Source organism: Lissotriton helveticus, chromosome 10, assembly GCF_964261635.1.
Source record: "Lissotriton helveticus chromosome 10, aLisHel1.1, whole genome shotgun sequence".
Classification (NCBI taxonomy): domain Eukaryota; kingdom Metazoa; phylum Chordata; class Amphibia; order Caudata; family Salamandridae; genus Lissotriton; species Lissotriton helveticus.
This window is the reverse complement of record NC_136071.1, coordinates 248861655-248888847: the sequence shown is the minus strand read 5'-3', so window position 1 is coordinate 248888847 and position 27193 is coordinate 248861655. Positions and strand designations below refer to the sequence as shown.

The 27193-nt window shown below is 42.8% G+C and overlaps 1 protein-coding gene across 2 annotated transcripts in view; it reads right to left on the bottom strand.

Moving 5' to 3' along the window:
* Positions 1-27193, bottom strand: part of SYT17 (synaptotagmin 17) — a 567544-nt gene that overhangs the window by 472310 nt on the left and 68041 nt on the right. For both annotated transcript variants that reach the window (XM_078665248.1, XM_078665249.1), the window contains one exon: positions 403-551. In XM_078665248.1, the coding sequence (XP_078521374.1) occupies positions 403-551 (149 nt within the window). The remainder of the gene's footprint in view (positions 1-402; positions 552-27193) is intronic.

The window sequence follows — 27193 nt, the reverse complement described above, 5'->3', positions numbered from 1 at the left end:
TCTTTTTGTTTAGTTCTTGTGGAAAATGAAGCTTGTGTAACAAGTGATCCTACGTCAATGTCCTTAATTTCTTTCTATGTAATAGAACAGATATAATAAGTACAATGAAAGCCCACTTGATTTCAAACCTCCATTTCACATAATTACACAAACACCAATGTAATAAACATGAAATGGCATTAAATAAAGACAGGCTACATGTCTTCAATCTGACTGGTATGAATGTGCCTAGACGGAGTTTCTACAGGTTAGCACATTAAATCCAGACCTACTGGCTTTGCCACAAACTGTCATAATATTGATCACTTTAAAGTCATAAACAGTGAAGTAGTGATACTGGGTTCTTTCTTACATATGCTAGACCACCTGAAACGTTTATTTGAAATACAAAGCTTCACTTACAGCCATGGCGGAGTCTGAGCAGGAAAGGGCCCCAATATTTCCACCTCATCTTCACTTGACTGGCAACAACTACACTCATAGCACTTCTGACAGCAGTTTCTACAAGTCCATCTGCACAGTAAAATGTCCGAGATCTTAGAAAGAAGACCCTGAATCACAAGAGACATAAGAAATCTACATTATAAACATAAACATGTGGAATCATAGATAAAAACAAAATGTGGTTTAACGGTGACATATTACAGTATGGGAAAGAAATATTTGCTTCAATCACTTCAATATTGTAAACCGGTTCACAGAGCAAAGCCACAAATGTACCCCTTTTGATGTATTCCTGTGAATTTTGAGAACTTGCAAACACTCCCAGGAGTACACTTGGACAGCTGGCCCAGGTGCAGCTCTCCAGGCATACTACCGGTAATGTTATGACATTTTCTAATACCATATGGGTAGGTATATACAGGGTTTAAATAAAAAATGTGCTTCTTTTTTTTTCACTGGTAAAGCCCCTTTCTGATACCCCAACATAGTTTGTCTTGCTCTGTTCCTCTTCCCACCCTCGAAATGGAATTACTCTATCCCTCTGCTAGAGTAAATCTCCAACCATTTTCAGGGTGGGAAAAGATCCGAAAGGACTTTGTGAATGCCCATAAACTCACAAGTCTTAAGTGTGTTCACAAACACTCAAGGATGTCATGCAATCAACCTCGTGGAGTTAGGTTGACCACATCCCTCTAGGTCATATGGACACAGCAGTTCTAGCTGTTCATATCATGAACTAATGTATTCTAAGTGCTGTAGTCTTGTTGTGCTTTCTGTGAACTAATTTAAATAACTCACATGAAAACAATGATTTGTGGTAAAAGATGCAGGACTGGAGACAGTGTCTAAAAGGATTTGGAGCGAGATGGTCACTGTGGAATCCACATAGTTGATATATCTAGTGGTCCAAGACGGTAACTATTCGTATAATGCAGCCCAGAATGAACCAGACCATTTTCCACAGTAAGGTGGAAATGCAGCTTGAGGAAATGCGAAATCCTATGGAGAATCATGAGGTGGTAAAGCAAAGTGTATAAAAAATTACACTTTTTTCTCTAGGGATAATATGTCATCACTAATCTACCACCGATGTCTAACATCCTTAGAGGATATGGGAAAGAAACCATTGTCCAAGTGGTGAATTAATTTAATTGGTTTACTGGAGCGAACAAAGTCTACGAATTACACAATGCACTGATTAATTGATTGAACGCTGATGGCTCTAACCATGTTTCCTTGCGGACAATCAGAATTCAATAAAGCGTTCTTAAGTTCAATGCCACTTAATCACTGTAGCTACTCTGTAGTTATAGTTAGGGTAGCCAGGTGTAGGAATTCCTTGTATTTTGCCGCTTAATAATCTTGCCCCCATTTGACGAATCTCCACGAAACTTTCCAGCACAATTCGTCATTGTACATTAGTGGATGATGAAAAGTTTTGTGGAGAGTCATCAATGAAGTGCAAACTTAAAAGGGGACCCTAAAACTGAAGATTATGGTGTGCAGAGGATTCTTTTTCTGGTGGCATCAAAAAGGGTAAGTATTTTTAGAGTGTGGGACTTGGCCCTTTTCCCAGAAATTTTTCGCTTCTTGCTCCCCTAATTTAGGATGTCCCCCATTGTAATAAAAGGGTATAGGCCTTGTGTAGTGGAGATGCCCTGTGTAATGTCAAACTAAGGTTAAGGTGCAGGTGTCCTCTTCCCCTAACATGGCTGCCGCTGACCCCTGCTACTGCAGCGCGGTCCTTGTGGACGCATTCTAGTAGCCAGGAGCTGGCTGGAATCCTTCAAACAATGTATCAATATTAGCCTGCCAGCCTGCCCATAGCCAGAATGGTGGAACCTCCTAGAACCTCCTGGAACCTTCTGGAACAGGTGAGGTGACACCCACTGCCATTGCCAACTGACAACTGGCACTATAAAAGGAAAGGGAGGGAAACTTTCCTGTCAGACTGAGGGAGCACAGACCTGGGGGAGAACCTACGCAGGAGTTTTAGGCAGTGGGGCCTAGACAGGGACCTATGACACTGGTAGTGACAGGGCCTAGGTGCTGCCTATCAAGTGTTGAGGGACCCTGAACTTGACCTGGCCCGGCGGGAGGGGAACCCCGGGACCACTTGAAGGGAACTGGCTGAGGAGACTTGATATCAGCCATCAACTCCAACAATTCCCCCCTTCAAGGAACCCAGAGACTGCTATTTACAAGGGCGCAGAAATATAAAGCGCCAAGAAGAAACCAAACCACCACAGGACTTTTGTGAAATCAATCAGGTATTGGCGCTGTATCACTCCCTGCGCTCCCTGACGCCACCTGGGAACCCCCTTTTGCTGGTTTGCCACTGTCATGGGGCCTGTCCTATTTGAACTGTGAACTGCCTCCCACTGAAATAAAATACCTGTGAAGCGCTATTGCTGAAACTACCCAAGCGCTGGAATGGCCGAGTGCTGCTCTGCTTTGTGCCCTGGCATGGAGGACCTGAAGCGCTATTAAAGAAGCTGTCCAAGCGCTGTAGCCTGTAACCTGTTGAATGCCCAGGCGCTATCTCTACTAAACGCTGGATCCCTGCGCTGATTGTGCTGTCTGCCCTGCTTACCCAGCGCTCTCCTCCTGTCCCTGTGAGGAGCGCTGAGGTGCTGGAAGAGGTTGCTGCCTTGAGAAACCCTGAAGCGACTGCTAAGCGCTATCTCTGCCTAGCGCTAACCCACTGAACTGCCTAATTTATCACAGCTTTCTGAACTGCCAGCACTGTCGACCCCAGAACTGCTGTGCCAGAAGAGCGCTGGGTTTTCCCCTCAAGCGCTGCACTGTCAGGGGTGCTGTGGCATTCCTAGCGCTGTAATTGTCAAGCGCCGAAGTCTTTGCGCGCTGTGCCCCGAGTGCTGTACTTGCCCGCGAAGCGCTGCCTGAGAGTGGGGGACTCACCGGCGCTGCCTTGTAGAGGCGCCGACACTGGCGTCATTTGCCCCCGGCGGCCCCCCTATGCCAGGAGAGGACTGCCGCGGTGTGCCGCGGGCCGTGCCAGGCCCGGAAGAGTGAGCGGGGGAGGGGCCGTCATCCGGCCCAAGAGTGAGGAATCCCCGCGGCGGCCCCCGGTGCCTGAGGTAGGCTGCCACGAAATCCTGTCAGGCCGCAAGAGGCCTGAAGCCGGAGTCCGGCATCACGTGACGGGGGCGCGTCACAGCCTCCGCCCCGCCACGCTGTGTTTGGGCCTTGAATCCGTGACCGCGCAGGCCGCCCTGTCATTGGCGGCTGCGGGTGCGCCTCGCCCCGGCCTGCATCTAGTGATCCCCGGCCCCCGGAGCCATTGGGAGGACCGGGGCTTGTCTGTAGACAGCGCGGGGCCTTCACCGCTGCAACGAAGGCCCCGAGTAGCCCCCACCTGCCGGCACAGCCCCAGGGAAGGCCCGGACCGGCCCCCTACACACGCCGGAGAATCTCCGCAAGGGCCCCGATGGGCCGAAGATTGAGGTAACCCCGGGGAGGAGGGTGGAAGGCCGTAGAGGGCCCGAGTTCACCCCTCCCCTGGGGACAAGACTGTTGTGGGCCCCGTTGGCCCTATTCTAGTTAAAGAAGGCCCATGAACTGGGCGAGAATGAGGACCGAGCCTTTAGAGTCAATTTTGATCGTAAAAGTAGCCCCTGGTTGGGGATTAGCTCCTCGCAGGCTACTGCTAGGCCCTGATCAATATCCAGATTACTCTTGCCTGGGGAATGGGTCATTATGACTGAAAGTAATGTTTCTATATACATAAGGAGATAGGTGCTCTTGATAAAATGTTTTACCCCTGATAAAGGGAAAGTTATATCAATCTAATGCTGCAGCTAATGAAATGTTTTACATTTGTTTAAATGTTCTATCCCTATTCAAGGCATTGCTCATTCCTGCTACACGAAAATGCCTATGCTGGCTCGAAGAGATTAATTAAGTATTTTTGCCTTATTTAATGGGGCGCTTATTAATGCATAGTGAAATGTTGCCTGATCCCTAAAGGTTTACCGTTGCCTAAGGGAAGGGTTGGTTTTATCCTACTGAGATGTTTAGTCCTGCATAGGGGTCAGTTACTGTTTCCATAAAGGTGGTTTGATTCTAGATGAAATGTTCTAACTTCTGCCTAAGGAACTGTTTATTCTTTTTACCTGAAGAAAGACTACCCTGATTAAAGGATATGTTTACTCCTACCTGATGAGATAGGAAATTCTGGCCTAATGAAATGTTTTACGTTGGCTACATAGGAAGTTCTTCATCTGCTTAAGGAGAATATTCTTTCTGGTCTACAGAAATGTATTATAGCTTATGAAATGCGTAGCCCTAGTCTAGGAAATACTCATTCCTGTTCGGGGTGATTCTTAAAATGGTAAATCTTGCAAAAAGGGATGTTTAATCTTAATGGAATGTTTTCCCCCGTTTGGTGCCACATTTATTGGAAGCCTACAGTTATTTATTTACATGTTTACTGCTGTGCAATGCTCACCCTTGCTTGGTGAGAAGTGGGTAAAATGCCTGCAGAACCAATGAGATGCAATGTCATTTGGTTGTCTTCTTAATGTATTTCTTACAGGTGCTGACAAGGAGCAAGGCGGAGGTCAGGCCTGTGATTAGCTATTAATTAATATTATCTAATATTTAATATTTATCTTATATTGCATATTTATTCATCTAGTATTTATTACAAAGTTTGAAAACATGTATTCTGAAGGAAAACTAATACGTTATTGATACTATGAACTTTTGATTACCCTGACTCTGCTCTATATATTAAAGTTATTTAACTTTTACACATACTCACTGGAGTGGTGTCACTCATTGCGTGCCCATTTTTACTGTCTCAGTGGTTGCGTGTGCTGTATGGTCGCTTTACACATAAGCTTTCGGATGCCTACCTGCTCGTGCCATGCTACCCTCGGGAAACTGGTGACCCCAGTTCCAACATAGAGTTATTAACATTTTAAACTTAGTGAAATCTGCTGTCACTGTAGTTTCGAGGTAGTACCATAATATCTATTGATGACAAGTCTGATGACAATTATCTGATTGGATAATGAATGTCTTACAAAAATTGCAGGCAGCCATGTTATATTAAGGCCACTTTCCTAGTGTTCTGGCTTAGGGCCTTAAATACAGGTTAAGTATTAGGTTTCATATTTGTTCTCTACCTACTACCACTTAATTTGAGTGGCAATAGGTAGGGAAACCTAATTTTTATGTTTCTAGATATTTTTTTAAATATTATGGAGTCCCATGGTACAACCTAGGAACTATATAAATAGTACGGTGGTACCTTCAAATATTTAAGAAATACGTAAACAAAATACACCGCAATACACAATATTTCACAAATACAGTACAGTACAATATAGGTGTGTAAAACAAAATCTATGCAATGCCACGGTAATACCTATAAATTACTGAGTTACGTACAATATATTTTAAATTTTTTTACATTTTGTTAAAAACATGTACATGCTAGGTAGTAACGCAGTACGATGTAAGTGGTTAAAAAAATATAGAAGCAAAAAATAAATGCCTAACTATTCCCACCTTTAAAAAATGGTAATATGTGGAAATTAAAAACAAACAAAAAATACCTATGTTAAAGGCCCAAAGCCAAAAACACAACAAAAGTGTACAGAAAAAAATCATGCCTGCCTTTTAAATTTGTAAAGGCAGACATTAGCTAATTACACACTGGCTTATCATTGCCAAGTAACACAGTATACCGCTACCCTATAGAGTTATATCGTGGCACAACAGAACCCCACAGAAAAATATGGGATGCTATTGCGTAACCCTTGCGCTATGCAAACCATTGCAAGGGCAATGCTATACTAATGTAAGATTTACCAAACAATGCAAGGTCACAATGCGTCGCCTCTCTTTGCTTGGTACATCTAGAGAAGTGAAATGCAGTGCTAGTTGCTGCCTCGCGGTAATCTGCACACCATAAAGTACAGTCCTCCAAAAAGTTACCTAAACTCTACCCGTCTACACTGTACTGCACTACACTATACATCCCTCCAATCTACACAACTCCACTGTACACCACTCCACTGAACACTACTCAACTGTACGCTATTCCAATTTATGCATCTCCACTGTACACCTCTTCAGTCTGTTCTATTCCACTGTATGCCACACCACCGAATGACACTCCAGTGCACACTATTCCACTTTATGTGACTCCACTGTATGGTACACCACTCTATGCCACTCCACTCTACACTCCTCCACTCTATATACCTCCACTCTACAAAACACTCCTAGATTCTACCACACTCTACTAGACTGTACTCCATGTACCCTTCACTGTTCAAATTGTATTCAAGTCTATGGCCATACACTCTATTGTCCAATATTCTGCTAATTTCTACAATACTTTCAAACACTATATGACACAACACTCCACTCTTCTGTATGAGATGCCAATCCAGTTTATATCAGTTTACTTGAGTCTGTCCTACTGCACTTCAATGTGACCTACTCCACTGTATGCTAATCCAAAATATCCTACTCCATTCTATGGCTCTTCACTCTACAACACTCCACTGTTCACTTTTCCACTGTATGCCAATCCACTCTTGTACGCTATCCCACTATACAGTATTCCACTGCCTGCTATTCCACTATAAGCTACTTCACGGTAAGGTTCTCCAGTATATAAAACTGCAGTATATGCGAATGTAGTGTAAACTGTTCCATTGTAGGCAACTCTCTATAACTCCACTCAGTAGAACTGTTCTATACTTTATGGCACACTATGAGACTCTGCTTCCCTCTATCCTCATACACTTCACTGTAAAACACTCTATTCCACCATATCAAACTTTTCAAACCTCTACAACACAGCACTCCACTCTACTCTGCGAGATGGCACTTCAGTTTATAAGACTTTACTGTACTGTACGCTACGCGGTTATAACTTGCATCTCCCCTATGCACTGGTTTTACACTTACATATTATATCACTTATAGCATGTGAAATAATATCTTACAAAGCTATACTTACATTTCAAATGAGATAATTTGTCAGAACACAGTGCATGATAGAGTGGTGAGTTAAAGTAGTGTGTGAGCGAGGTGACAACACTGCTTAGGCAGGTGCACAACTTATGGTCATTTGCAGGTGGTGCGTAAATTAAAAATGTAAGTTATAAGTAATACGGTGTAAGGTGGTGCACGACTTATAGTACCTTGAATGTACTGTGTAAATTATAAATTTAAGTTACAACTATAACTTCTGAATTTCTAATGCTTGTGTTGTTTAAGTTTGGTTTGTATGAAAAGAAGAAATAGAGAACTCCTACATATAACTTATCCCTAACCTAACATTTGTTTTTTTATGTATTGAATATATCATTACTCCTTTTTTTTAAGTTCAATAGTTTTATTAAGATTTTAAAAAGATAAAAACAGTTAGGTACAGTTCATAATGATACCAATATAAAACATAAGGAAAGATCCACAAACTCATCAGAATATGAAATAATAGCCAATAAATTTCCACAACTCATATCTCGTAAAACAAGAATAAAAATCAAGAAACAGAGTGGCATTAGGGAATCATAGGAACCCATGAGTGGCATCATTATTTAAAAAACAGAAAGATAAAGGAGAAAGAGAAAAGGAAAGAGGACAGAAGATGAGAAAGAAGAAAGAAGAAAGAAGAAAGAAGAAAAAGGAAAAGGAAGAATCTCACTGGATGGCGCAGCAAAGCAAAACACTACAGACACCAGTCAGTCAGACGTCACAAAGGGATATTGATCGACCAACCCCTTTGAGGCCAAATCCATATAGGTATCTAAAGTTCTCCAAACATTAAAAGAAATAGTGGGAGTGAGATGAGCCCTATCCACAGAAGTGTGTGCACTTCTCAAGAAAGATACCCATGCCCACCATGTGTGATAAGAAACGGAAGCAAAAGACTTCCACTCCATAAGAATTACCTTAACAGCCACAGTCAATAAAAGATCCAACAATTGCATATCTGAGGTATCCAATGGCAGAGGTTCCTGGGAAGCCCAGTGTCCCAATAAGACCATAGGAAAAGAAAGAGGACATTTAATTTGAAAAATTAACATGAGATGTTTATGAATAAGATCCCAAAAGGGCTCGAGAAGTGAACAATGAAAGAAAATATGTGGATAGTCACCAACCGCCAATCCGCAACTCCAACATAAATCATCATCTTTTAAATGAAGAGAACAAAGCCGCTTAGGAGTCCAATGAAGAAGGTTGATGGAGAAAAATTTGGATTGAAATAAAGAAGGAGCAATTTTATTGCACAGAGAGAACATACCTATCAATTGCCAAGTGTCCGACGACACGTGCTCCGTTATCTCCGTACCAAAGTGACGGGACCATTTTTGCTGCGCAATAGTGCATGAATCTGAAGATGTTGAGGACAAAAATTTATAAATGCGTGAAGCAATGTGACCAGACTTGAGCCACAAAGAAAATAGAGAAACCAAAGGGGAGTTAGGAACAAGACGCACTTTGGCAAGAGCGACTTTAATTTTCAAGAAAGTGTAAAAATCCAGATTAGAGAGTGAAAATTGCCGAGCTAAAGAAGAAAAGGGTAACGGGTCGTCATTGGAGTTATAAAGATGCCGTACCAACGTGATACCTTTGGCAGACCAATATTGAATGAGTGGAGGATCAATAAGAACCTTTATGCGGGGATTACGCCACAAAGACGACCACCTAGATTTATGAATCGGAGTTGCCAATCTCCGATCGACCAATTTAACAGCAGCAATGGTGTCCAAAATAATAGCACGAGAAAAAAGAATAGATAAAGAAGACGAGGTTAAAAAAGAGGAGACCGGAAGAGGAAAAGAGAGGGCCTGCTCGATGCACATCCAAGAAGGGGTATGACCAGGAAGTGAGGAAAACCAAAATGCTCCTTGAGAGGCTAAAAAAGCAACCTGATACTTCCCCCAATCTGGGAAATTACAGCCACCCATATCGTAGGGTTTCCTCAAGGATTTATAATATGCAATTCGAGCTCCCTTGTCATTCCAAAGAAATGAGGAAGTGATGGAATCAATCTCACGAAAAAAGGAAGAGGAGAGATTCAACGGGAGCATAGACGAAATAAAGTTAACAATAGGAGTAACCGTCATCTTTAAAGTTTGGACTCGGCCCCACCAAGAAATGTGTTTAGGAGACCAGGTCTCTAAAAGATGACGGACTTTAATTAAGGTCTGAGTCTCATTATGAGCCACAGTATCTGATAAAGTACTACAAAACCAGACCCCTAAGTATTTGAGCTGTTTAGATTGCCATTTGAAACCCGCAGAACCCATATGTGCCAGAAAACAATAAGCATTAAGGGGAAACATCTCCGTCTTATCTCTGTTTAGAGAATAGCCAGAGACCGTAGAAAAAAGAGCAATTATATCTGTGATCGCAGGAATAGCTGAAACAATATCGTCAGAAAAAATAAGGACATCACCTGTGTACGCCGCTGATTTTAGGCACTGTGAACCAAACGTAAATCCCTTAATGTCTGGATGAAGATCAATTAGTCTCAGAAGCGGATCGATAGCAAGTAAAAACAAAAGTTGGGACAGGGGGCAACACTGACGAGTACCTTGACGAAGACTAAAAAACTCAGAGGTAGCCCCATTTACTCTAATATTCGTTCGAGGGTGGGCATAAAGAGACATCACCATATTAACAAAGGAGTCCCCAAGATTGTGAGCACGAAGAACAGCTTGCAAACAAGGCCAAGAGACCTTGTCAAAAGCCTTCTCGGCGTCAAGGGCTAAAGCTGCAGCAGGAAGCGTAGATCGTTTAGCTGCCCCCAAAATATGGCAAAAGGTACGAATGTTGTCCCTAGCAAGCCGACCTTTGACAAACCCAGTCTGTGATGGATGAACCAGAGAAGGGATATAGGACTCCAAACGTTTAGCCAGAATTTTGGCAAAAATTTTCGCCTCCATATTAAGGAGGGAAATAGGACGAAAGTTTTTAGGGTCCGTGATATCCGTCCCCTCCTTAGGGATAACCACAATAGTAGCATCCGCCGCTGTACCGGAAACCGCACCTCGTTGAATGAATGCATCAAAAAGGGTCTTTAGGCGAGGGACCATGAAAGGGAGAAAAGTTTTATAAAAAAGAATGGGAAAGCCATCAGGTCTCGGAGCCTTGCAAGAACGAGTAGCCTTGATAGCAAGAGTAATTTCCTCAGTTGTAATTGAGGTACCTAGCTTCTCCCCAAATTCGTCAGAAACAGAGTGAATAGGAATAGTACTTAAGAACTCCTGACAAGCCTCCAAGGACGATGGATTAGTAGGAGTGTATAAATTATCATAAAAATCACGAAAGACCGCAAGGATCTCCTTGGCCTGAAATTATTTAACGCCGGATCTATCAGAGATAGAAGAAATTTGAGACGACTTAGAACCAGAGTCCTGGAACTTCAACGTGGCTGCTAAAACCTTACCAGCACGATTTTTTAACAAAAACCGTTTAGACTTTTGTGCTTGAACACCAATATGAGCCCGCTTAGTGACAAGAGCATTATACGAACATTTTAGATTTTTATTAGTTTGTAGAATTTGTGAATTTTTCGTTTGACGAAAAAGGAGTTCATTTCGTTTAATACTGTTTGCTAAATCAGAAAGTTCCTTCTTAATGGCAGCATTCCTCTGTGCCATAACTTTAATGATGTAACCGCAAAGAGTACATTTAAAGGCGTCCCACAAAACCACTGGAGAATCAACAGACCCTTCATTAACAGAAAAAAACTGGTCAGTTTCAGTTTGCACATGGGTTGGCAGTTCGGGCTGGACTGTTCCCATAAAATGTAAATGTAGTGCTTATATAGCGCACGAATCACCCCGCAGGGGTCTCAAGGCGCTGTACACATACCGCTGTGGAACCCTTCCTGGCCTTTCCCTGTGAAGTGCCCACTCCTGGGCACCCCCAAGGTGAAGCCAGGCATCCTAGCGCTGTTGGGGCCGTTGTGGAGATTAAGCAAGCTATTGCCCAGAGTTGCAGAGTGGGGCCCATGATTAGAATAGGCTCCGAGGCGAGAATTATCAGGTCGGGGAAATTGAGCCAAAGACCCGCCGAAGCGGGAATTGAACCCTGGTCCCGGGCCAGACCTCTGCATCAGGGTCTGCCACTCTAACCATTGAGCCACACTTCTCCACTTCTTCCCATGAGGCACAGGGTCCGACTGATTTGCATATAGCCATGTCTGAACTGGGGTGGCAGAGTGGGCTAAAGAACGGTGATGGATTAAACCCAGATCTTTTGACTGGGTGTGAGTGTTTGATTGATTCAGATGCTCCGTCCATCACCACCCCCTTTTGTGCCGCTTTTGGCCGCCATAAGTGTGCAGGGTATGCTCAGACGTGAGTCCCTTGCTCACTTTGCCACTGGATTCAAGCAAGCCGGGCTGAAGACGGCTGGAATGCCAGAAACCGGTCCTCGGAAGCTTGTTTCCGGTCCAGGGAAGACATGGCTTGGCAGTTTGGGCTGGACTGTTCCCATGAGGCACAGGGTCAGACTGATTTGCATATAGTCATGTCTGAACTGGGGTGGCAGAGTGGGCTAAAGAACGGTGATGGATTAAACCCAGATCTTTTGACTGGGTGTGAGTGTTTGATTGATTCAGATGCTCCGTCCATCACCACCCCCTTTTGTACCGCTTTTGGCCGCCATAAGTGTGGCAGGGTATGCTCAGACGTGAGTCCCTTGCTCACTTTGCCACTGGATTCAAGCAAGCTGGGCTTAAGATGGCTGGAATGCCAGAAACCGGTCCTCGGAAGCTTGTTTCCGGTCCAGGGAAGACATGGCTTGGCAGTTCGGGCTGGACTTTTCCCATGAGGCACAGGGTCAGACTGATTTGCATATAGCCATGTCTGAACTGGGGTGGCAGAGTGGGCTAAAGAACGGTGATGGATTAAACCCAGATCTTTTGACTGGGTGTGAATGTTTGATTGATTCAGATGCTCCTTCCATCACCACCCCCTTTTGTACCAGTTTCAGTTTGCCAGGCACTGACCGCAGCGTCATCATAAAGAATTTCTGTATTCAGCTTCCACGAAGGGGAGGATTTCTTAGGGGCGAGCCCTGAGAGGGAGAAGGAAACCGCCGCATGGTCTGAGACAAGAATAGGATGAATGTACAGTGAAGACGAAGATTGTAGCAGAGACGAATGAACCAAGAGGTAATCAATACGGGAGAAACTAGAATGAGGAGAGGAAGAGAAAGAAAAATCACTGCCAGTAGGGTTATGAAGACGCCAGACATCATGAAGATTAGGGGAAGAGCACATGTGTAATAAGTGTTTGTGAGCTCTAGGAGGGCGAAAAGAAAAAGCAGAGTTTCTATCCAACAGAGGATCCAACGGCAAATTAAAATCACCACCCACTATTAGATTACCATTATGAGGCGCTCGGGACAGTAATTTTGTGATATTCTGCCAGAAAAGAGGATCATCATTATTTGGAGCATAAATATTCAAAGCATAAAGATCATGAATACCATCAGACAATCTAGATAAAATCCAACGACCCTCAGAGTCATGGTCAGAAGAAAGGATCAATAAGCCAGAATTTTTAGAAATAAGGGTGATCACACCATTACGTTTACCAAGAGCATCAGAGCATACCACATCCATAACCCAGCCATTCCGCAACCACAGAGCCTCTTTATGGGATAATTTCGTCTCTTGCAAAAAGACCAGATCCGAAGACAAAGATTTGCAATAATCTAAAATTTTAGCCCTCTTAACCGGATGATTCAAACCCGAGGAAAGAGAAAAGAGAAAGAAGAGAAGAAAGGGAAAGAGAAAGAAAGAAAAGAAGAAAAAAGAATGGAAAAAGAGAGAAAAAGAGACCCGCCAGGGTAGGTCTATGAGAGACCCAACTCATACCAGGGGGAACATGGAGAGGGAAACAACAGACCGTCAGGAAAAAGAACAGTAAAGAAAGCAATAGATCCCAGACTGGAAAAGGAAACAGCAAGCAATGAGCGTAGAACAATATAAGTTAACCCAATAACATACTTGAAATCGGGAAATGAAAGCTACAAGAAAGAGGCACAGAATAAGCAAATCCAAGCAATGATCGAAAACCAAGACAGAAAAATACAATATGATATGAGGCATAGCAAATAACAAGCGCCTGAATAAAAGCTAAAATGAGATAACAGGAACTTAGCTATATGGCAACAATTAAATGGCAAAAAAACCATGAATGCAATACAAAGAAACAGATGAGTAAATATAAAAAACAAAAGATGGTGCAAAACAAGAAACTATCAAAATATAATAAAAAGGCAGTAGTACATGGTATGTAGATAGAGAGAAGAAAAACAAGAAATATGTAAATTCTAAAATTAAGCAGCTAAAATGACAAGCAATATTAGATATCAACAGGAATAAGATTTGCAGGGTGAAAAACACAGAGCGAAAATATAAACAGAATACCACCAAGTGACAAAAAGAAATACTAGCCAGGGAGCCATAAAATAGGTACAATAAAGACAAATATAGAAAAAGAAACCAAATGAATGAGGATAAAGAGGAAAACTGACACATCGGACCGAACGGCTTGACAAAAACAAACATAGTAACCTACGCCAAGAAAAGGGAAGAGCACCGCACGGCAAAATACAAAATTGAAAGATAACAAGAGTAGGGAAAGAGAAAAATACAACCTGAAATAAAGAACGGCAAATATGAGATATATGAACAAGGAGCCAAAAAAGCGCCCACCACAAAGAAGATAATCAGGAAAGACAAAATGGCCACAGACAAATACCGAGAACAAGTAGATAAATACCAATAACAAGACAAGCTAAAGCTGACGAGTGACAAACAAATCAATTGGAAACCGAGTAGCAACCAGCGAACAACATGTAGAGCAAAAAGACAATGACATATGTGAAACAGTAAAACGTACTAGACCACGAGGCCCAATAAAGACAAAAAAAAAATTAAAAACTCAGAAGAGCCAGAAAAATACCAAAGGTGGGAAAAAATACAATACGAAACAGATATCGGAAGATATGAGACGCATGAGCGAGGAACCAAAAATCGCCCACAACAAGGAGGACAATCAAGAAAGACAAAAAGGCCACAGACAAATATCGGGAGAAGTGGATAAATATCAATAGCAAGTTTAAAGTAAAACGGACAAGTGACAAACAAATCATATGAAAAACGAGTAGCAACCAGCAATCAACATATGGAACGAAAAAACAAAGGCATATGCTAAACAGCACGACTCACTAAACCACGTGAAACAACAGAGACAAAAATTCAAGTCCCAGAAGAGCCAGGAGCTGAAGAAGAATCCATCTGAGACTCAAGTTGGTTATCCAAAAAAGAGGAAAGATCAGCAGGTTCATCAAAAATCCGATAGCGGCCTTTGAAAGTGATAGGAAACTTGGATGGACAAGCAAAGGAAAAAGGAATATGCGTGTCCAACAGACGTTTCCGCAGATTGAGAAATCCCTTCCTTTGAATTACAGTGTCTCTGGCAAAATCCTGGGAGATAGTAATCCGATGACCCTCCCAAGCCATCGACTTGACTTTCCTCATATGGGCCAAAATCTGTTCTGAATGCTGATGGCGCAGTGGTTTAAGGATTACTGCTCTGGGAGAAGTGGAGTTTTTAGGCTTGAACGCAGGCACCCGATGAGCTCTCTCAATTTCAAACTCTTTTGGAAAGGAGATTTGTAGGGTAGAAGGAATCCATTTGGAGAGGAAGTCAATCATTGAGGAAGCGGACTGCTCTGCATCTTCAGGAAGGCCAAAAACACGCAGGTTGCTCCTCCGATTACGTTCCTCCTGCTCTGTAAGGTCTCTGCATAAGGCCGCCATCGAACGTTCTAGCTGGAGAAGAGATCTCGAATGCTGGTGTGAAGAGTCCTCTACCACACTGATACGAGATTCAGCATTCGTAACCCTGACAGATAATGCCTTAAAGTCATTCCTGATAGCAGCCACCTCAACTTGCAATAAGTCGGTATTGGTTTTAGTAGACTGCGCAATATCATGGACGGCATTGAGACGCGTCAAAATAGCATCCAAAGTGGAGTTAGTATCCTTCTGAGAGGACTCAGGAGAGGGGGACTGCTGCTTAGAACGCTTCAGAGCCCCTTTAGAGTCTTTCGCCGTCGGGGAAGGCCCCATGGTGTCCGCCATAGGAACAGGACACAGTAGACGGCTCAAAAACACCACCACTAAAGGCACTTGACGTAAAGTAAATGAGCAAGGGCCAGGAATCACACAAGTAATAATTCACCAGCTGCCACTGATAAAAACACCAAAAGCGTAGACTATGGCCGGGACACCAGCGCACAAAATGGCGGACCAAAGCAGTTCGAATAGAACAAGAAGCCAAAAAGACCCTAGAGCGCCAAAAAACAAAGTTTGCTACATTGCAAGCAACCTAGCAATCAGGTCACAAAGCACGAGCCCCTCAGGGAAGGCAGGGACCCATCATAAATAGGTCGAGTGAGGTGAGAAAGGCAGTCAGCAATCCATAAAAAATAGCAAGCAGAAATAGCGTCAAGTAGGCAAAAAACGACTGCAGAGGACCATCAATATAAAAAAAATAACAAATGTCACCTCAATATATCTGTCTGAGCATGTTGCGCTGGAAGGCAAGGGTCTTGTCTCACAGAAAACAAGCGATGCCACCGCCCAAAACAAAATGGCGGCCGCTCACTAAAGTTCTGAAATGAAGGCTGCAATTGAAGAAAGAAGGCAGTTCCAGGCGTCGGACACTGTGGCAATAAACATAAAAGCGTTCACGGCACTTTCCGACATCACATATCAGCAGCGGGAGAGGAAATGTTCATGAACGGGATCGAAAAGCGACACGACCGTCTCCGTTTCCCTGGAGCTCAAGCGCGGCACGCCATCTCGAAGCGGCGCGCAAGCCACGCCCCTCTCCTGTCCCTTTTTAACTGTACCTACCCCTTAATCCTAAAATTACCCTTGCCTCCCCTTACCACTAACCACTCCTAAACCTTAAAATTATTCTTACCAACCTGTAATTGTGGTATGAAGGTCCTGTTACTGCATGTCAGGTGCTTTACTGAATCAAATCAATCCTGCCAAGATGGCAAGCAAAGAGGTTCTTTCCTTCATTGCCTGGCCTTGCACTTAGGATCTACTCTGCCACCAGGTGCTGGGGTGTGGGGTTTTCCTGGGGTGCGGGGTGCTTTCTCACATGGTTGTGCTGTCAGTCTGGGTGCAGACAGAAGGGTGACTCGAGGAGTGGACTGGGAATGATGATTATTACTTTAGTATCTGATTGCTTTGCATTACACTACCTAATGTCTCTAACCTGGCAAGGAAGACTTGTCCATCCATGTACAGCTGTTAATACCCTTCATCAACGAAATAGTGATGCTGCGCACCGCTGTATGTGCCTTCCATACCAGGGGAAACATGCGTAATCTCTTAGGAACGATTTTTTTAAACCACAACGTTTCTGGCTTTAAAGTGCAAGACCACTAATATTTCATTTTTTATCAAATGTATTATTTCTAGTTGCCATTTCATTTGCACAATGTGTTTTTTAGCAGTGTCTCCCTTATATTCTGTAGAGACTTGGGCTGCTTTCAGCATTTATAGCAATTGGTACTTTAAAGAAAGAGACTCTTGTTACAACCGATGGCTGAATATTTAAAACCCCTCCTCCTGGGTTTTACTGTGATCAGAGTTAAGTTTATGGAGACTAAGCTAAGCAAATGCCAAAATTGTTTAAGGCGCATTTCGCAGGCCGAGTCAAAGAAGCATATGCCAATGTGTTTGTTTCTGTCAACAAGAGAACACAATTGTTGTGCTCGAATACTGGAATATCAAAAAGTATTTATTTAAGAAATCTGGCGGCTGTGTACTGGGTGGTTGGGAATGACACGTATTCAAATGGCAGCATCGTGAACAGAGTCATTTCTCTCAATCTATCTGCTTACTCGAAGCAATTGCATGCTAACATTTTGCTAAATGTGTGTTCTCTATTTTCCTGATCCCAGAGCCAATTCCGAAGATTCTGCCCTAAAATGAAAGTACTGAGAGGCTCTCTTCAACCGGAAGTGGCAGAAGACAGGGTATGCAAGTGCCATATGTCAGTGGTGCATTTAAAATACCATTGACTGAAAAACGATCCATCACATCATATTAGGCTGCTTTCTAGGTGTGTAACTTGGTCACTAAGAGTGGGAGGTTATGAGTTTCAGATTTTCCAACAATCACTGGGGATAGAATGTTAAAAGACATTATAAACAAGCAGGGCGCATGAGACGGGCTTCAGAGGCAGTTGAAAGGGAAAAGAATACAGATTGGTGAGGGTACTAAGTGAAAGCAAACACAATATTATTTAAATAACCAAAATTGTTGAAGACTTTCAAAACAGAGACCATACCCAACTGAAAGTGGCTGTACCCAACTATTTACCAGAAAATACATTTATTAGTGGGGTATACCCCTGTTGCTCTCTTTAACAAAAGGACACTCAAAGTCAAGGATTTTTAACGTCACAAAGGAATCCTTCAAATTTAATTAAGATTAAATCACATGGGATTAAATAAGGGTGTGGATAGAAGTGGCATTCCGGGACTAAGGGTAATCTATGCCATACATGTAGGTGGCGTTAGTCCATCAATTACCAGGGTCACTGGAATTATACAACAAGGGAGGACCAAATTATGCAGCACAGTTGACTAAATTATGCGGAAAGGCTAATTATTCTATCTAATGGGGCATATTTTCTGATTATATTACTTATAATTTTGTAATTTGTTAACATTATCTGGGCAAAGATTTGACTTCATTAGTGACAGTTTCACATCCGAATACAGTAATAGGCAACTGAAAGATGACCAGTCAACCTTTACTTAGGGCTAACCACCACATGGTAAAACAGGTCATCACAATTTTAGTAACTTTTGATCCATTTGAGCTAGTAGCATTTTATTTAATTAAAATCTGCCGCTGAGGCAGAAGATAATGGATTATGTGGTACATGAACCAAATCCATAAATATGTGGAAAATTTGACTGCAGCAGAATCGCATTATTTCTGTGGTCCTGTCTATTACATATGTTTTTGCAGCAATGTCTTACATTTATAAAGCTTTCTAGCATATATTATTTAGTAATTTAGGAGACAGCATTTCAATGTTACAAGATAATGCCCACAAACGTGCTGCAAAAAGATTAACTTTGGCTAGTGTGAACTTCGACTGCCAAATACATACAGCTCCTCTTCCCTAGCACACATCAGAAAACAAGTAAACTGCGGGATCTGAGCTATTTGAGTTTGACACATTGGAGTGTGTGGCACAAATTCTGTTGAACTTGTTACATTTCGATTGCAGCACGCCGTGAGCAATGTATTTTCATTTAACTGAATCTTGTTTTATTGATATAACGCTTAGACCCAAGCGCTATACAAAGACTAATTAGGAAAGCGTCAATGACAATACATATAAAACACGTGATAAAGTTGCACTGCATGGTGAGTCAGCAATGTGGCAGGGTGGGTCGGCTATGTGGCAGGACGAGCTGGCTGTGTGGCAGGGAAGATTAAAGGCAGGGCTGGACTGGCTGTAGCGGGAACCGGGCATTTCCCCAGTCGGTCGCCAGGGTGGGGTCTGTTTTGGGCCACTGGGGGACTGTTTTAGTTACCGGAGTCTGGCAATATGGGCATCCTGTAACAAAATCAGCCTAAACTGGCCCCAGACAACAGCTCGGCCACAACCCCTTCTCCCTGCCCATGGGGGCTGGCCGAGCAGTTTGACAGGGCCAGTTTCCAGTCCGGCCCTGATTAAAAGTTGTCGGAACACCTCATTGATGGGATCAGATTTCAAAGAGGACCAAAAGAAGTGTAAGGAAGGAGAAGAGTGTTCGATAGAGCAAGCGAGTTCCACAGTTTAGAACTATGAAGGTCACTCAGAGAAGAGGGGAGACCATCCAATATGGGGAGGCGGTGTCTAGCGAGTCAAAAGAGATGCAGAGGCATAGAACAGGAGTAAGATAAGGGCCAAACTGAGACATTTAAGCATGGTGCATGAGAAACAGAATTGGAGACGAGATCAGCGTTAGCAAAGCCAATAGGTCTCACATTTGAGTCCTACTGTCTTTGGAAATGACTTTTGGCAATGTTGTATGGGATCAGCAAAATGGATTTTTTGCTGATGCTGTGCAGCATGGTCAAAAGGGAAAAAAAGGCACAAGGATGCGGTCAACAGTGGCCGCCTCATTGTATAGGTACATGCATGTGGGGTGGAGTATGTGCATGCATCCATCATCACACTTGAATGAGCCCACAAAATAGCAAGGGTGACATTTTTTTTCAACAATTCGAGAAAGAACAGTAACAAAAAATTATAAATAAAACAAAGTAGCGTGAAAGTGCTTCTTTTTATAAGACTGCATGGGTTGAGGGCAACAGACGAGCGCTCAAGGAAGTGGGGGTGGTGGTATATTAAAAATAAAGGCAGGTGGGGAGCAAGAGAAAAGAAGCACATGAGGAAGGGAGCAAGACAGTGGGAGGGGTGAAAAGCTTATGAGGGAGGGAACAACACAGAGGTGAGGGAAGATGTACACGAGGGATAGCACACCATGTAGTGTATAGCGGCATAGAGGGTGGAGTTTTATTGCAAGTAAAGAGGTCCAGTCTTATAAAAGGCTCTGTGCACAGTACAGTGGGATTTGAAAATGACCCTCTTAACCACTGCCAGCCAGTGCAGGGCATCCAATTCAGCAGAAGCAGATGAGTAACGAGGCTCTTGTAATGCCAGTCTGCCTGCTGCATTTTCAATTCATTTGAACTGATTCAAATTAGATGCCGAGGCCCATAAGAGCAGTGCTTAATTTTAGACAGTGGTTTCTGGGGCTTGGCACTGGCACTTAATTGTAACACCAGTACTGATGAAAGTCTGCCGCATGGTGGCACAGTTTGTCGAGCACTACAACAGTTGTTTGTTAATTCTATATGCCTTAAAATTACTAATACCTGCCTTCCAAGCAATCCTATAGCTTTGGGGTCCTGGAATAGTGTGAATTGTCACACTTGGAGGAGTGTGATTCTTAGTAGTTGTGTTGGCACTGTCAATGGCAGCACTGGCAGGGGCAATGGGTGGTGAAAGCTACAGTAGCCTCCTGACAAGGGCTCTGACACGTATGTTTTCACAAATTAAGCACTGCCCAAGAATAGAGAGTTACAGAAGTCAAGTTGACTTTGAAAGGTCGACTGGACAACTACCTGCCATGCTAAGTCAGGCAGGTGAGGCAAAAATGTCCACAAGACACAAAGCGATGCAAAAAAGTAGCTGACAGCTTTTATCTTGGCCGAATAAAGACAGTTTCTCATCTAAGTGGAACCCTAAATTCCGAACTAACTCCGCCAAGCAAGGGTAGCATCACCGATTGTCGACCAAAAGTCAGAGGGTATTAAGCATTAGCCAAGTGAACATGTCTCTCATGATTTGGTAAAACACGTCAAAAGGTTGAGGCACAGAAAAATCAATTGAAGTTATCAATTTGGTATAGTCTGCATAGTTCATAAAATGTACTCCATGTGATTTGAGCAGCTTAGACAAGGGATGAATGTACAGATCAAAAAGAGTGGGTCTTAAGACAGATGCTTGTAATATGCCCTGTTTCAGTGCCTTAAATTGAGACTTATAAGGTGGAATATATACACCTGATGTCTGCCCTCCAAATATGGGCTACACCATTTCAAGGTAGACCCTCCAAAGCCTACCTCAGCCATCTGAGAGAGCAGGATGATGCGGGAAACCATGCAAAATGTGGCAGAGAGGTCTAGTAATATGAGAGGGTCAAAGTGACTCTTGTCAGCCAGCATTTTCAAACCACCCAGAATAGAATAGAAACGAATGCAGTCTCTGTTCCGTGGCAACGTAAAATCCAGACTGACTGGATCCAAGAGATAGCGGCATTCAATAAAGCTGGAAACCTGGCTGTTGACAGGTTTTTCCAAGATTTTAATAGAAAATGGAGAGAGTGATATTGGGCAGGAGTTTCTCAGAACAGGTGTATTTGCGCCAAGCTTTTTCAGTAGAGGAGCAACCAATGCTCTTTTCCACTCACAGGGCCAGTTTCCAGTCCGGCCCTGATTAAAATTTGTCGGAACACCTCATTGATGAGATCAGATTTCAAAGAGGACCAAAAGAAGTGTAAGGAAGGAGAAGAGTGTTCGATAGAGCAAGCGAGTTCCACAGTTTAAAACTATGAAGGTCACTCAGAGAAGAGGGGAGACCATCCAATATGGGGAGGCGGTGTCTAGCGAGTCAAAAGAGATGCAGAGGCATAGAACAGGAGTAAGATAAGGGCCAAACTGAGACATTTAAGCATGGTGCATGAGAAACAGAATTGGAGACATATCAGCGTTAGCAAAGCTAATAGGTCTCACATTTGAGTCCTACTGTCTTTGGAAATTACTTTTGGCAATGTTTTATGGGATCAGCAAAATGCATTTTTTGCTGATGCTGTGCAGCATGGTCAAAAGGGAAAAAAAAGACACAATGATGCGGTCAACAGTGGCCGCCTCATTGTATGGGCACATGCATGTGGGGTGGAGTATGTGCATGCATCCATCATCACACTTGAATGAGCCCACAAAATAGCAAGGGTGACATTTTTTTTCAACAATTCGAGAAAGAACAGTAACAAAAAATTATAAATAAAACAAAGTAGCGTGAAAGTGCTTCTTTTTATAAGACTGCATGGGTTGAGGGCAACAGACGAGCGCTCAAGGAAGTGGGGGTGGTGCTATATTAAAAATAAAGGCAGGTGGGGAGCAAGAGAAAAGAAGCACATGAGGAAGGGAGCAAGACAGTGGGAGGGGTGAAAAGCTTATGAGGGAGGGAACAACACAGAGGTGAGGGAAGATGTACACGAGGGATAGCACACCATGTAGTGTATAGCGGCATAGAGGGTGGAGTTTTATTGCAAGTAAAGAGGTCCAGTCTTATAAAAGGCTCTGTGCACAGTACAGTGGGATTTGAAAATGACCCTCTTAACCACTGCCAGCCAGTGCAGGGCATCCAATTCAGCAGAAGCAGATGAGTAACGAGGCTCTTGTAATGCCAGTCTGCCTGCTGCATTTTCAATTCATTTGAACTGATTCAAATTAGATGCCGAGGCCCATAAGAGCAGTGCTTAATTTTAGACAGTGGTTTCTGGGGCTTGGCACTGGCACTTAATTGTAACACCAGTACTGATGAAAGTCTGCCGCATGGTGGCACAGTTTGTCGAGCACTACAACAGTTGTTTGTTAATTCAATATGCCTTAAAATTACTAATACCTGCCTTCCAAGCAATCCGATAGCTTTGGGGTCCTGGAATAGTGTGAATTGTCACACTTGGAGGAGTGTGATTCTTAGTAGTTGTGTTGGCACTGTCAATGGCAGCACTGGCAGGGGCAATGGGTGGTGAAATCTACAGTAGCCTCCTGACAAGGGCTCTGACAGGTATGTTTTCACAAATTAAGCACTGCCCAAGAATAGAGAGTTACAAAAGTCAAGTTGACTTTGAAAGGTCGACTGGACAATTACCTGCCATGCTAAGTCAGGCAGGTGAGGCAAAAATGTCCACAAGACACAAAGCAATGCAAAAAAGGTAGCTGACAGCTTTTATCATGGCCGAATAAAGATAGTTTCTCATCTAAGTGGAACCCTAAATTCTGAACTAACTCAGTCAAGCAAGGGTAGCATCACCGATTGTCGACCAAAAGTCAGAGGGTATTAAGCATTAGCCAAGTGAAAATGTCTCTCATGATTTGGTAAAACATGTCAAAAGGTTGAGGCACAGAAAAATCAATTGAAGTTATCAATTTGGTATAGTCTGCATAGTTCATAAAATGTACTCCATGTGATTTGAGCAGCTTAGACAAGGGATTAATGTACAGATTAAAAAGAGTGGGGCTTAAGACAGATGCTTGTAATATGCCCTGTTTCAGTGCCTTAAATTGAGACTTATAAGGTGGAATATATACACCTGATGTCTGCCCTCCAAATATGGGCTACACCATTTCAAGGTAGACCCTTCAAAGCCTACCTCAGCCATCTGAGAAAGCAGGATGATGTGGGAAACCATGCAAAATGTGGCAGAGAGGTCTAGTAATATGAAAGGGTCAAAGTGACTCTTGTCAGCCAGCATTTTCAAACCACCCAGAATAGAATAGAAACGAATGCAGTCTCTGTTCCGTGGCAGCGTAAAATCCAGACTGGATCCAAGAGATAGCGGCATTCAATACAGCTGGAAACCTGGCTGTTGACAGGTTTTTCCAAGATTTTAAAAGAAAATGGAGGGAGTGATATTGGGCAGGAGTTTCTCAGAACAGGTGGATTTGCACCAAGCTTTTTCTGTAGAGGAGCAACCAATGCTCTTTTCCACTCACAAGGCACTATTGCCTCAATTAGTCATCTGTTGCAGCTGTCCATCAGTGGGGTTGCTACAAAGGAAGACATTCTTTCCAAATCCTGGCAGGGATCCAGCTGTGACCCAGATGTGATAGAGATGGATAGTTCCATAAATACTTTTGGACAGATAAGGACAGCCATTGAAGTTACTAAGTACTACTTCTCTCCTTCTCCTGAGTCCCTCTACAGTTGACGGGTTAATTGCATGTGTAAAGCAGTCACAGATTTTATTTTTTAAATGAGTCTAAAAAGAAATAGATAGTTTGTCACAATGTTGTGAGTGATCGAACAGCTGTCTAATACTCAGAAGATGCACAAGGCTGCAGGCTTCCTGCATTTTTATAAGCATGATACTCCAAGGTGAGTATCCTTTTGTATGTTCTCAGAAAGGGGTACATTATCCCTTATAAGTGGTACATGCGGGACACACTGTATTGTTTGTCATGATATATGTGGCCTGCATCGCTGCCCCGCACCGGCGGGCACTGAGTGTACTCAACTCTCTTGCGTTGACACTTGCCTTGCTATGCATGTATATTAGAATGCGGCCCTATTGTCTTGTTGTTTGTGAAAACTCAATAAAAGATTTAAACCATAAGTGGTACATGAGCCCTGTGGCTGTCCTGGCGTCTGAGGGTACTTCCTGCCTTAACAGGCTACAGATTCTCTGGTGCTTGCTGACTTGCTCCCGATGGGTTGCTGTCCACTGTGGGTAACAACCTCTCCAGTGCGAGAAGTCACATCAGGAAAATGGGCTACCAAGCATGGCAGGTTGACCAATGGATGAGAGCGAACAGAGCCTCTCCTGTCAGGGTGTTGCAGGAGAGGGTGGTCCACCATGCGCTGTAAGCGAAAGAGCGAGTGAGCTTGTTTATGGCTCTCCTACATGAGAGGTCTTGTGAGAGGGGTGGGTTGTTTTGTGTAGCAGGCTGATGGGCAAACAGGTGTGGTTGTGACCTCAGGCTGCAGCAGGTAATGGTCTCCATGCTTGACTCCTCTACTGTCATCTATCTGCACAGAGAATACCAACAGGGCAAACTTTTATTCCAAGAGGGCACCTAGATATATCAAGAAAATTGAATAACAATCATTCTAAAGGATATGTAGAGTTGGCTGAGAGAATCAAAGTACCAACAATTAATATCAATCAAATGTATGCACAGTCACAATTAAGGACCATTTCAGAAAAATGTCAAGTCCTACAAAAATCTTAAGTACTCACATGTATTAAGGATTCATAGATGCAAATGTCTTACAACTATATTAGTGCTGATGGTGCAGTGCATGGTGATATAGTAAACGTGTGATAAAGATTGCAACAAAAGGGTACAGGATGGATCTAGGTCTAGAGTAGCAAGGCCTATTTTATCTTTGTGGTTCTTTCTAATTTTGTTTAGCGATCCAATCCTGATTTTAAATTGCTTATATTGAGACCAAATTGGCTGGAGCCCTTGGGCTTCTTCAGGACAAAAATGGCAAATCAGACAATACCATGTGATAGATGTCCTCCAAATGTAACTCAACAAATGTAGAGAATGGCACCAATTGGTAGCATCAGAAGCCACTCAAAAGGTGTAGGTATGAGCTGCAGTGTTGTCATGAACTTCAAAAACAATCAGGAGATTTGGTAACCAAAGCGTCAGGGAAGGCTTCACCATTGATATTGACTGTGGACATGGAAGAATTTCCTACTGCTTTGTTCAGCAAGTCTATTGATAGTTTCTGAATTCATCCAATTCATGTTTATTCATAAATATGGAGAATATAAGAAAAGCTCACTGTGACCTGTATTGACAGTGAAGATAACCCAAAGAATAGGTTGCAGAAAAAAATATCCATACATCATGCTCTCTGTTAGGTCGCACGGGGATATTGAAATATGCTGCAGAGGTCCACTGGTCCATTGATGATAATATTCAAACAACTTATATTAACACATCTCCAGCAGATAACTATAAGGGACATTCCAACCGAAGAAGGCAACCAAGAAACATCAGACTACCACAGCAGTGCACAGAAAGGTTGTAACTGTTTATTTTCAGAATGGGGTAGATGTTGTGTCCTAAAGTGTTTGGTGCAGAACAACAGTTCAACAGAAAGGGATAGGAAACAGAGTAGTTAAGGACAACAGAGTCACATATCCTGTTGGACAAGAACGGTAGAGAGCAGACTGCTCAATTTGGGCTGGTTGGTGTAGGCCGTGGGCACTAACACTCATTTGTGGTGAGAGAGACATATTTTTCATTATCAGACTTTGACAAAGGGCAAGAGAAAGAAAATGGAGGAAGGATGAGGAGGAGAAACATAAGGAAACAAATGGAAAAAAAAATAATGAAAAAGAACCCACAGGAGTGGACAAATAGACAGGAAGTGCAGGGTGATAGAAGAAAGAGGCATGAGGTAGAATCGAGAATAGGCAGCCTTGGTACTCTGCAACTCAAGCATTTGCCAGCACCGTTTTCAAGCTCCTAAGAAAAACTTTGGGCACTGGCACTCATTTTTTTAGAAATAAAGCACTCAGAGAGGATACCTCTGATCATGAATAGGTAATTTGTAATCAAAGATACAGAAAAAGGATACATACAATCACTGGCAACGCCAATAGGTTTCATGTAGCTCGGGTGTATGCCTTTTAGGCTTTGTAAATGCTTGATTTGTTACAGGTTTTGCAAAACGTTATTGTTGGGGAAGCTGTAGACCCTTATCAACCTAAAAAACATTGCCGAACAGAAACAATATTTTTTTTGTTTCAAAAAGCACACTTTGCTGTAGCACTGAAGGGAATTTAATTGTATGTGGATCTGCTCCTTGTGAAAGGGCTGAATATTTTCACTCCTACTGAAGTTAGTCAATGGCTGAACAGCGCTGACCAATTGCCCAATACTCTATGCTGTAGTGGCTAGAATAAAAAATGCAAATGATGCAATACCAAGTCAATGGATGAAAGGGCTGGTTGGAAGTCCCTACAAGTAAGTACATTACACATATAATTTTAGTAAAATCTAAAATGTCATGGCAGATGCCAGACCTAATAATCAACGGCTTACCTGATCCTATATCAAGTGCTGTCTTGCCTTCACTCCGTACACAAGAGCGAAAAGAACAATGCAGACTTGAACAATTCATTAACACAGTTATACAGACTCTATGACTTTACTTAAAGGACATTTTCTTTTCAAAAACACAACCAATGGTATTGTTATTAGTCTGTCTTTCTTTCTACACTATATTTTATTTACAAAATACTTTAAAGGCACAATTAGTCATTTTTAGGTCCTCGTGGAACCTGGAATTCAAAAAAGAGCTGAACGTTCATGTGGCTTCTGCTTGCC